The sequence below is a fragment of the Xenopus laevis genome, chromosome 1S (assembly GCF_017654675.1).
Source record: "Xenopus laevis strain J_2021 chromosome 1S, Xenopus_laevis_v10.1, whole genome shotgun sequence".
NCBI lineage: Eukaryota > Metazoa > Chordata > Amphibia > Anura > Pipidae > Xenopus > Xenopus laevis.
Genome location: NC_054372.1, coordinates 36,627,561 through 36,640,563, shown reverse-complemented (window position 1 = coordinate 36,640,563; position 13,003 = coordinate 36,627,561). Strand labels below are relative to the sequence as shown.

Genomic DNA, 13,003 nt, shown 5'->3' with positions numbered 1-13,003 from the left:
AATTCATTCTTGATTTCCTGAACGTCACAAAATTTTCCTGCAACTTGGTTAAGTGTTGAAAAATGTGACAAAAGATAGAACTACCGTACATCCTTCTAAATTCAATCTTCGATAAATCAGACAAATAGCGCATAACGAATATTGCATTTAATCTAGATATCTGAACAGTAGTCAGCCAGCTCAGCAAAGTAGTCAGACAGAGTAGTCAGCAGGAGAGCAGGGGGCTAGGCTAAGGGAACAGAAACCATTAAAAATCATGAAAAGTCTACATATTTAATGATATATATTGCAAAGTTGCTTGAAATTGTTTACTTTTCAAAAAGCTTAAGTTATGTTTTTGTGGAGTTCCCATTTAAGAACATTTCTGAAAATGTTAAATTCTATGAAGCATTTGCACAGGCAAAGAAGATGGTGTTACATCCATTATCAACAAAGTATTCATCACTCTTTGATCATTTTTATAGAACATACATTTTTTAAGCCTCCCCAAAAATCACAATTTGAATTACAAATAAAAAGACTTGTATGTAATAATGTGATCTATAGCCTTATGAAATAAAGATATATATTTATATGTGAAAACTAGTGATTAGTGAGTAAATTCGGCAGGCATGGAATTGCTGCGAATTTCCACATTTCGCAGCCAACAAATAAATCCATGAAACTGCGGCAAACTGCCGGTGAAAAAAAAATCTGCCATGACAAAAAAAAAAATTAGCGTGCATCAGAATTGTAGCACGCATAAAAATTGTCGCGTTAAAATTATTTTGACGCCCTTGATTTTGATGCATTTGCAAATTTTTCAACGTTTCGTGAATTTCTAGGTAAATTCGCGAATTTTTCGGTGAAGCAACACGCCACAGATTCGCCCTTCACTAGTGAAGACTTTTATCTAGGGATAAGTAATATGAATATTTAAGAATTTGAAATCATATAATGACATCATGGTCCAAGCACATATCCCAAAAGCCTTTAACACTAAAAATACTGCACTTAGACTATGCTTAAAAAGTGGTTGATGTAAAAAAATGAACAGTTAAATGTTTGGTCTGCTTTCATGCAAGCAGATAGTGGATGATGAAGAAGGCTGATATCCCTTGAAAGTACCACTGTTTTTTTGTTTAGTTCACATTAGGGTTGACACATTTCCATGGGATGAATTCCAGACAGGTGACCAGGCCATGATGTCACATGGGCGTGGCCAGAAATGTCACAGAGAGACAGATTGGCCAATCGCCATGTCAATCTGAGAATCCTGTCCAGGTTTCCATATTTAGAAAACTGGGCAGGAAGGCCCAAAACCAGGTTGCCGGGGTCAAAACTGGACAAGTGGCAACCCTAGTTCACATGTTCATATTATCTAAAGAAAACATACCTGGGATAATGGTGCATGAATCAGATGGGGAAACGTAAAATAAAGTAATATGCAAAAGGCTAAATTTTTTCTTTGAACAGGAATTTAGTATCCCTCCACCAGTGAAACTAAATTTTAATTGTTTGCTGAGATAGTCAACTGAGATGTTCTGAGGTTCCCGACTGACTCTCATCCAGCCCACCTTCTGCTTCCAAGATGCAGCACTTTACTTGATCAGAGCTGGTTACATGAGACAAAGCCACACATGTCAGCTTTCTCATTCATGTTGACTAAGCCTTAGGTGTAAGAACTGGGGGTGCCACTGAATGTGGGGGAGCAAGGGGACAACAGAGGCTAAAAGTAATTGTTGATCACTTGGGATTACATGTATAATGAAAAAACAACATACACACGTGAAATAGAGCGTGAGAGATGGAAAGAGGAGATAAAGAGATATTGCAACAAAATCAGTATTCTGTTGTTTTCTTGGCAGAATATAATCTATCTTGTATTCAACACAGATGTTGCGGAAGAAAAATTTTAATTGGTTGCAGTGCGCCATGGAAAAGTTACGTGTCTGTTAGTAGTAAGAGTTATTCATGGCATTGCGCTTAACAAGAATGAGCCCAAACAGCTAGCTTTATAAAGTAAACCATATTATATAGGTCCTATTCAAACAAATAGTAAGGGTTTACACTTTACAGCCGATAATTTGCAGTGACCTATTAGAACTAATAAGATGGATTTATTACAACAGATCCTTCTTGGAATATCTCAGTATCCGATAAGTAAGAGCTTGCCACCGAACATATGAACTGTTCTACTGAGAATTATATTGAGATTTCAGCCCTAGAAGCAGAAGTGAAGGGAAACATAAATGAAAGCACATTTTGCAGCCAATGGCATGCACAGCCCTCTAACAACCAAAGTGTTTCCTCAGGACCATCTGTGTGTGAGCCGAAGATAAACGATGTTCACTCAGAACAATGGAATGCACAATAACTCTGTGGCAGCATACTTTACATTTTATGTCTTTAAAATCCAAAGTGTTGTAGAATTACCCCAGGCACTTGATGCTACAACACATGTACTGTGTGATAAGTTGTGCCAGATGACCTGATCTATAAAGTCCACTAAGGCTGTATTCTCAACACTGTACAATGTAAACAACACATCACTCCCTAACAATAAATGATGAAATTTAAAGTGCAGTATATAACTGTGCTTAGTATATAGAAGGAGACTGGCACAGGTATTGTTTTAGGGGTAGATTTACTAAGGTTCGAATGGTAAATTCAAATTTAAAATTTTTTCTTTTTGGTCAAAACTCAAATTTTAATCCACCAACTTGAATTTGAATGTGAGATTTATCACAACCTCGACCCTGGAAACAGTTCTAATTTGAATATTCGTCACCTAAAACCTGCCAAATTCATGTAGATGTCAATGGCCTTGAACTATTTGAAGATGATAATAGTAGTGATACCCTGTGAATAATTCAGAATTATTAGAATTATTTGTTATTTTTAGTAATTTAGTTATATGTATGGTGGGGTGTTGTAGAGAAGCAAGAAATTATGTTAAATGTGATCTAGAAGTGATAGTAAAAATGTAATAATATTAATTTTATAGAGTAGTGTTGGGTGAATTTATTTGGCAGGCATGGATTCCCAGTGAATTCACGCATTTTGCCACCTGCAAATTTTTTCTCGAAATTGCTGGAAAAATTTGCAACAAAAAAGTTGTAAAAATTGTCGTGCGTCAAAATTATTTTGACACATATTGACATTAATCCATTCAGAAAATAGAGTCACACATGTAAAAATTGTTGCACATGTAAAAATTGTTGCACATCAAAATTACTTTTTACATTTTTCGCCAAGTTTCAACATGAAAATGATGTCCCCATAGACTCCAATGGGAGAAAAAATGTAAAGCACTATCTGCAAGTTTTTTTTTCTTTTGAGTTTGAATTCGGGTCGGGACTATTTGATAACATTTTAGATGTTTAAATTATACTATTAATATACTATAATAACATACAATTGTTAGTAAAATCAAATTTATTATCGTTTAAAAAAATTAACATTCACAAAATTTGCCCTTTGATGAGGTATGACGATCCGGAGAATTACGTTATCCGGAAAACCCCAGGTCCCAAGCATTCTGGATAATGGGTCCCATACCTATACATATTAAAACAAATTGTACTAGTGTACAGTGTTCTTATCATTAAACTCTACAATTTTGTTCTAAAATGCTTGAAGACAGAAAAGAAAATTCTAGAGACAATAAGATCATAAAATGTCTTAAACCATAATCATTTCTGAAATGTATTGAATGTTTTATAGAAAACACAATCAGTATTCAGTTCTGTCTTCACATTTACATGGGATTCTTACATCTCCTGGTGCTTTTTATGATGTTGTATACACAATGTCCATTTTAATATGACTGCCAGTGTCTGAGATGCACATGGCGTGACATATCTTTAAATATTTTAAAGAAAAATCCAAATAGTTTTATAGGTGAGAAACCAAGATTAGTTTGATACTTACTGCAACTGGGTGGCTGGCAAGGATCGTCTAATAATGGAGTGAACTTGTCTGTAAACATCCAGCTTAGACATGCACCGGCAGGATGTATGGTTTGCAAAACTAATTGTGACTGGTTTTACTGGTCCTTGAGATAGCGGGACTGTAATCTCAAACAGCTAGGAAAAGAGAAGAAACAGAATGGGCCTTTCAGAATGCAACAACTTTAACAAAGACAACCCTAAACAAGCTAAGGAAAATAAATGAAACATAAAGATATATATATATATATATATATATATATATATATCATTTATATATATATATATATATAAACTGAGCTCACAGGAAAAGTTTAATAAAAAACATTTTAAAAATGATGAGTGACACTTACGACTTGAGGATTGCGTAAACGCACAGACGATAATATACCGGAAGATAATTAAACTTTTCAAAGTATGTCATCAGTTTCTTATGCCTGATTCCTTTAGGGTAAGGCCACACTAAGCGATAGCGCGGCGATTTGACTCGCGGCGACTTTTCGCCGCGACTTTTAATCCACAATCGCTGGCGAAACTTTGGCGCTGGCGTCTATGGGGAATCGCGCAAAATCGCCAGCGTAAAAACACACGCGGCGATCTTTTTTCTATTGTCGCTCGAAATCGCCTAGCGAGGCGATTTCGAGCGACAATAGAAAAAAGATCGCCGCGTGTGTTTTTACGCAGCGATTCCCCATAGACGCCAGCGCCAAAGTTTCGCCAGCGATTGCCGTTTAAAAGTCGCGGCGAAAAGTCGCGGCGAGTCAAATCGCCGCGCTATCGCTTAGTGTGGCCTTACCCTTAGAAGGGCTTCCTTTTAGGCTGTGCTCAGGTTAACATGCATATTGAGATAAATGAAAAATAGGTGTCCTTGTCTTTACCCTATTAGGCTCGTGTCACAGAGGAAGATAATAAGCTGCTACAGACAGCTGGTTCCATCAATAACATAGTTGGCAGAAAATATCCTTGTAGAATATGCATCATGCAGTCTTACAATCATTTATTTAATGTCTGAACACTGCTTTTTGTGTTTGTCTCCCTGTGTTAAGGAATTGTGAGGGAACTATGTAATAGAGAAACTTGTACATAGCTGTAGATTTAATCATGAGCCAAATATTGGCAGTGTAACTAGACAGCAGTGTAACAAGAATCGGCCCCTTGCTTGAAAATCTTCGGAGGGGCCAGGCTCATGCTGCTACCTAAATGACACCCTCCAAACTCACACACGCTCACTGCTGAGCATCAACATTTTTTGGAAGTAGAGTAGCTATAGAGTAAGCACACCCCGCGGTCCAGGATCCCTGTTCCCAAGCCCCCCGTGACCGTGGGGTCTGCTTTTTCTATTGATACGCCACTGAGAGATGATCCAGTTTGTGAGGGGCTAGATGGATGCATAAGACATGACCAAAGTCGCCATTTGTCAACCTGAAGGCAGGGAAAATAGGATTTAGAAAAAAAAAATCCACTCATTTATTAAAAATAGAAATGCACTAAAATGATAATAAACTTATGATTAAGATGATTAAGGGATCTCATCCCAAAACGCGTTAGGTGTACAGCTACCGGCTACAATAAAACAAGCCCAGAAGTGCCGTCTATTTCTAGTTTTTTGTGTGCAATACAGTGGGGATACTGGAGACTGAGCACCTGGCAGAGGGAGAAGTTAGCGGTGAGTTTTTTGTGTTTTTTAAAATGATAATGTCTAAAAAGTCAAACCTAAATTATATTCTATTATTATTATATTATATATTTTGTCTGAAATTAGAAAAATTTTCTTGACAATTCTTAAAAGTTACAGAAATCCTCAGGAGACCGTCCCACTCACCAAAATCTGCATGGTTCATCTGAAAACATACATTAAGTTTGCTTACTTTAGTTCTAGTCTTCAAGTAAAAACAAATTGTCAAAGTGGTGATAATACATTTTTAGGGTGAGAACTGCTCCTAAATATTCTGGAGGGCTTTTTTTTTGTCTTGTGTATTGGTTCATCATTTAATTTGGACAATGACTTACTGAGCATAATTTTGCATCAAGGATTAAGGATTCAGATGAGTGATAGAGGTCAGTGATACTTCCCCCATAACCACAGGGATATAGAGTAAAAAAAAATAGTATTGGAAAAAGATGCCCTGGTCTATGAAACAGGGATCATTTATTAACACTGGGCACATTTGCCTGTGGACAGTAACCCAAAGCAACCAAATTGTTGCATTCATTGATCTACCTGCAGCTGACTGAAAGAAGCTAATCACTGATTGGTTGCTATGGGTTACTGCCAATGGGCAAATGGGCCCAGTGTTGATAAATGAGCACTACCGATTATTTATCAAATTCCAAATTTTTCTGATTATTTAATTTAAAAAAATCTGACCAAACTAGAATCCACAATTTGACCTTATTTATTGTTAAAAAAAGCTCGATTTAATCGGATAGTGGAAAAACTCAAAACCCGAATCATATGATTTTTTAGATTTTTTTTCCTGAATCATTCGTTTTTTTTTCAAGCTTTTTCCTGAAAAGTCTGAAATTTTCAGATTTTTGCCCAAAAAAGTTGTATTTTCGGGCTATTTCCAGTGCAGACCACGAAAACTTCCAAATAGGATAGGGCCCTCTCCCATTGACCTATATACACCCTTGGCAGGTCTGAGATGGCAGCTTTTCAGATTTGGACTTTTTGCAGTCTCGGGGTATGATAAATCCCGAAAAAAAATTTTTTTTCACGTTTCTAGCATTCGAACTAACCCCCTTAGGTCTAACATTGTCTAAATCATGATAGCAAATGTATATGCTAAATTTGTATTGGTTGTAGCAATACATGCCCCTATGTAGAAAGTCACCTACAAAGCTATATTAGTGTGTATTAGAAAGTTTGTTTGGGTGTGCCGGTTAGTTTGACTGCCCCGGTGACTCAAGTAAAAACCTATGTCAGAGGAAATTGCAGCAGAGTGAAAGCAAAATGTTTGCTTACTCCCACTTTTCAGCTAATTGCATCTCATCATCTTTTTCCAGAGCCAAACAGGAAACTATTAATAAAGGAATCCAAGAATGAGATTGTGCTGAAGGAAGTGAGATAACAAAGACCAGAGATGAAATATACCCACACATACACATAGGAAAATAGCTAAGGATGGCACAAAGGTGGAAGTGTTATTAAAATGTGCTTCTAAAGACTGGAAATATATCTATAAATATTAAAACAGAAAGAAGCGCAACAGAAAGATTAGTCTAAAATGAAGGACACTGGTGTAAATGCTGCTATAAAATATTTGTACAATTATATGCAATCCAATATCTGTTATACATATTGCCACTTCCAGAATTGTTCTCTTTATATTTAATTTAAATGATTTAAAAATATATTACACGTGAGCAGTGTCCTAAAATCTCCTATGAGACAAATGCTGACGTTCCTTCTGAACAAGGATACAGTATTTGTCCACAGAAATTCCCCATGACTGTAACATTATTCCTAATAATGTTTTATCGTTTTTCCAGTATCTTTCCCCAAGCTGTGAGCGAGTAGTAATTGATATAGCAAAGCACAGTCAGGACAGTTTTACAAGAAACTCCCTCTTAGCTTTTCATGTTAATGCGCCTACTGTTAATAAAAAACGAATAATAGCTGCACGTAGCATTTGAAGTGGTTTATTATTAGACAAATGACTTTTCTGGTGAGCAAAGTGATCGCTGTTTTTCTTTAATAATGGCTTTTCAGGCTGACTTGTAGAGCCTATTAAATGAAGAACCTGTGACTTACAATCTCTATTTGTCCCTATTTTACATTTTCCTATGCAGTATATACAAGGTTGATATAAACGGTGCTCAAACTTCACATAATTACACCACAGTTGGTTTCCTCCTTTCCAGTAAAGAGGACATCATAATTGCTTTTTTACTGATCAGCTCATTGGTGGTGAAGTGAAGGCTGGGAACTGAGAGACAAATGGATAATGGGTTTAAGTGGAGAGCACAGGATAGAGTGGGTGTTAGGGGTAGGAAGGAAAGTGGTGGGATAACAGGAAATGTTATAGGCTATTGCTGCAAACCTACAACCACATGTTTACAAATCATGATTAGGTGGCTTATCATGACTTGGATTGAAATACGCCAGGACTATTTAATATAATTTTCTTTTGCCAACATATTAATGTCTCAACACATTTGCGCAGAGATTGTCCATCACACTCAGAAGAGCATGCTCTAGTTGAGCTTACAGGCTACATGCATGCATGTTTTCCACAGTGGGAAAAAACCGAAGTACAAAGAGAAAGCCCATGCAGACAAGCCTAATGCTAGGGTACAGTATAGAAGGGTTCAGGCCCGGACTGAGAATTAAAATAGGCCCTAGCATTTCAGGTACACAGAGGTACCAAACAGCCCCCACCAGCCCACTAAATACTGACTTTCTATGGCACCTTATAGCAGCCCCTCTGGCATTTGCCAGAACCCACAGATTGCCAGTCCAGGCCTGGAAGGGTTACTGTACTATATACGCTGATGCCCATGTTCATGAAATGCTGGGATGGCTGTGTGATGGAATTCTGGGGTTACTGTGCCATATGTGTTGGGGTCACTGTGTGATGAAATGCTTTGCCACTATGTAATACGTTGCTGAGGCAACTGTGTTGTGATGTGTCTTAAAATTTTGTGTATTGCTGGGGCCATATATTGGCAAGTTACTTATAAGATATTGAGGCTTCTGTAATAAAATACTGGGATCAATTTGCCATATACATGTAACTAGAGCGACTGTACAAGACAGAGCCAACTGGGCGCCCTAGGCAGCCCGAACGGCTAACCCTTCCCGCCCACGTGCGTGTAGAAGTGTGCATGTGCCATATTGAAGGAGGAGGGCAGCGAAGGGGAATGAAAGGAAGGGAAGGAGAGGGGTAGGAAGGGGAGAGTGACAGAGGAAGGAGGCAAAAGCGGCAGAGGGTAGTGAATCCGGATTACGATTAGGCAGAAGACTCTTGAACTGGCACCTGCTCATTCCCCCCCCCCATCGTTGTGCCTCTTCTGCCTACCCCTAGTTCTGGCCCTGCCACTGTATCACAAAACAACTGCCTGGTTGTTAGGGTAAATTTGATGATGCGGAAGCTGCAGAAATACTAAACAGTTTTGTTTAGCATGTTAATAAAAAAAACACACAAGAGAGCAAAAAAAAAATGTCAACCAATGTCAACTTATCTCACGATATCACTGTCTGCATCACACAAAAATATTTTTAGGGTTAGGTTAAAGGTGAACTACTCCTTTAAGGATTCAAAATTAGAGCATTAAGAAATGATGTCTTCTGAATAATATATCCCACACCTGTACAGAAAATGAATTTGCTTAAGTTCCAGGTGAAATGGATGCCATTTTCCAAGAATGTTAAGCAAATACATTTTCTGAAATATTGTATGTATACAGTGCATTGTGTAAATAAATATGTATGTGTATATGTGTATATATATATATATATATATATATATATATATATATATATATATATATATATATATATATATATATATATATATATACACAAAAATATTATACTTAGTAAAAGGCAAATTATCACTTCATGATACAAAAATGTACCACTGATAAACACTGATAAAATAAATCATTTAAGTGCTCTGACTGTGATTGATTCAGTATGCCGAATAAGACAGCCTGGAATTTATACATCGGAAAATATTTTCATGGTCTGGAAAACAACGTTTATAAAAATAAACCTAAGCAGAAGCACAGAATTTCACGTGAGTCCAAGCACAAAAAAAAGGGGGGGGAGATGTGTTAATACTAGCCTAACTGCAAATCTGGAGGAAAACAGACTAATTCAATTGTGAAGAAAATATGTTATTTCATACTCAAACGGAAAACGATACCATAGCTATTATTTAAAATATCTGCTCCACAATACCTTGACCATAATTCTCTTAAAGTATAGCTCACATTTTAAAGTCATATTATCCACGATATTCAGAAATATGGCATAGTTAAGTGCTTAGTTGCCATCAAACAATTCGTCATTTTGTTTATTTGTCTTTTCGCTACAGTTATATAAAAGTACAGTAGTTGATGTCAACTAAACTATGGTTTAAGGTTTAAAGAATGAAAGCTCCAATCCAAGGGGGATGCAGCATGTTAGGGCAAGGATTGCAATGAAACTGCACAGCCCGGGTACATGCAAGCAAGTGATCCTCTTCCTCCCTTCTTCTTTCTTCAAAATCATGCGGTAGACGCATGCGCAGTAGAGCGAAAAAGCCATTTTTTTTTGTTAAAGTTTACTGCCCATGCACACCACATAAAGAAAGAAGGAAGGTAGAGGATTGCTTCCTCGCATGTGTCTGGTGCAGTTTTCTGTCTGGGATATAAGGTAAATTATTACAATATTACAAATTATGGAATTAATAAATCCTACATCTGAACTAATTTTTAAGAATTATAGCCACTTTTTGTGTGTTCACAAGGAGAGTAAATTTATGGTAACAGTCTTGTTTCATGTTGGCTGAATTAAGCAATTGGATCAAAGTAAGATCAATTATCTCAAAAGACTGACTAATAATCACCTTTCTTAGTAGTGAGTTATGTTCATACCAAAGCTGTAGGGGAAGCGTAATGTTAAAGTCACATAGGTCAGGTGGTTTCCATTAAAGTCAAAAGGGAGTGCCACAGGCAGTTATAGGTGATTCGCTGCCATGTCATACACTATATGGCCAAAATATCCAAACCCCTGCCTGTTCAACAACCAAACCAATGGTATTTATATGAAGTCGGACCTTTACTCTTCTGAAAAAGCTTTCCATCAGATTTTGGGATTTTCTTCCACTCAGCCAAAAGAACAGTTGGAAAATACACTACCCTCAAGAATCAAATGTTAAGAATTACATTTGCAGGGGTTGGTAAATGCTTTTTGTGCCCTCTTCACTTTTTTTTTTGGAATTTTAATGTGGAACTAGTTATTAGAAAGTAGTTTGTATACACTGATTAAAATTGTTTGGATTCAGAGTAACATACCAAAATGCTTTAGTCACCACTCTCGGCTCCACATGCAAATTGCTACTGCCATGAAGTCCACCAACAAAAGTTTAATCCAAACACTGTGCATTTTATTTTGTGCTGTAAAAAATGTAAGTATAAAAAAATAAATACATTGGGCAGTAAACTCATACAGTGTAATCATATGCCAAGTACACACTGCAGACTGGAACAGCCAACATACTAAGATATGTCCATGGGCTAAATGTTCACATACTGTAGCTGTAGGCAGTTTTGGAGTAAGTAAAAATGTACTCTGCCAAGGATATATATTAATGTGATGTTGATTCTCCCTTGTCAAGAATGTCATTGTACAATGTAACCATAAGGTTTGCATTCGACAGAACCAGGGACCTGAGCCCTAACCAAGAAAAACAGCCCCAGACCATTATGTCTTCTCTGCAAAACTTTACCATCAGCATTATGCATTCAGGCAGGTAGTGTTCTCTTGTCATATGCCAAACCCAGCCTTTTATTTTAGGCTGCCAAATTGTAAAATGCCATCTTACTCTATGATTCCACTGTTCCTGAATCCAGTGGTAATGACCTGTGCACTAGTACATTGACTGTGAATAGTTATTGTGTTGACATTGTTTCCAGAAACCGTAAGGAACTGAGCAGTGGGTGTTCCAACTGAGGACATATCACTTTAGACAGAGTGCCAGGATTCTTTAAGTAAAAAATGTATATAAATTATTTTACCCATAGAATGTGTATGATGAGCGCCACTCTCTGGGTAGATTACTCTCTGGGTAGATTACAAGATAGTTGTATTACACAGTGGTCAGTGTTTCTACAGGATCCAATTATTTAGTTGTTCACAGGTGAGAAAAATGCTGACACACATAGACAAATTACACTTAAATACATTGATAATGGGTTGAGTGCAGAGGACCTCTTGTATTTGTCTATTAGTATTTTGTGGTCACAGCCTCATTGCACCCCCGCCTAATGTTTTAAGAACTAGTGGTGAGCACAACTTTCCTTGTTTGTTATAGTTATACAGGAGCAGTGACCAGCTCCATGTTGTAGCTCCCACCCTTCCCAGCTATAGTCAGGTGATCCCACTGGTGTCTAATAAAAGAGCAGCCAAGTTTGGGAGTTTTACTTTGAAAGCAGCTAGTAAGTTGCAGGTAAAACTTAGTCCCTTTGTAAAATGTATAATTAAGCAATTGAATTCTTAATGAATCAGATGAAAATTGAGCATAGGACTGGCCAGATATGGGATGACTTTGACGTAATTGGCCATCTTAAATATATTGCAATATATGGACAAACAATCCCTGTTTTGTTTAAAGGGTAAGGCATTTTTCAGTAGCAGTATGCACAAAATGTCTCTGTCTTAAATATATTGATAATGGGTTGAGTGCAGAGGACTCTTGTATTTGTCTATAAGTATTTTGTGGTCACAGCCTCATTGCACCCCCGCCTAATGTTTTTAAGAATTAGTGGTGAGCACAACTTTCCCTTGTTTGTTACAAATTACACTGATCCAGGTGATGAGCCCTGGGTCAATAAAGCTTTGGGATGAGTTACAGCTAGAGTTTATGCACTATTTTTTTCCCCTTGTCATATGTTAACATCCCACACATGCAGAAGTATGTTAACCAAAACAGACCATGGTCCATCGCTACATTCTGAAAATCTAAGGTATAGCTTTCAGTATTTTCAGTAATTTGCCACCAAGAAATTGGTGCTTTATTAGGCCACCATTGTATTAATTTTTATTGCTTAGCTTTCTGTTCAGGCTAATCTTTGGATGTTGCAGTGCGAACAAACCTCCACAGATAAAAACTGTAAACTTCTATTGGCAATTAAAGAATGTTTAGTTATAAAATAACCTTGCAAAGAAACATATCTTAGGAAGCAATTTTTTCCACCAGCGCAAAGATACTAGGCATCCTCCAGTGATTCTAATCGCATACAGGCACCACCTAAAGATAACAGTTGCTTACCTGTTACCCTGGGTTGGAGCCTCATCTTCTTCCAAAAATACACCAGACTGGAGTACTGTTTATTAAGGGTTGCACCATTTTCTTTCATCATTCCAG

The 13,003-nt window shown here is 37.1% G+C and overlaps 1 protein-coding gene across 1 annotated transcript in view; it reads right to left on the bottom strand.

The window, feature by feature from the left end:
• Positions 1-3,402: 3,402 nt before the first annotated feature.
• vegfc.S (vascular endothelial growth factor C S homeolog) overlaps positions 3,403-13,003 on the bottom strand; it is a gene marked incomplete at its 5' end in the record, with an annotated part of 84,200 nt that continues 74,599 nt past the window's right edge. Inside the window, 2 exon segments of the mRNA NM_001095814.1 lie at positions 3,403-3,540; positions 3,913-4,067. Of these exon segments, the coding sequence (NP_001089283.1) occupies positions 3,486-3,540; positions 3,913-4,067 (210 nt within the window). The 3' untranslated portion in view covers positions 3,403-3,485.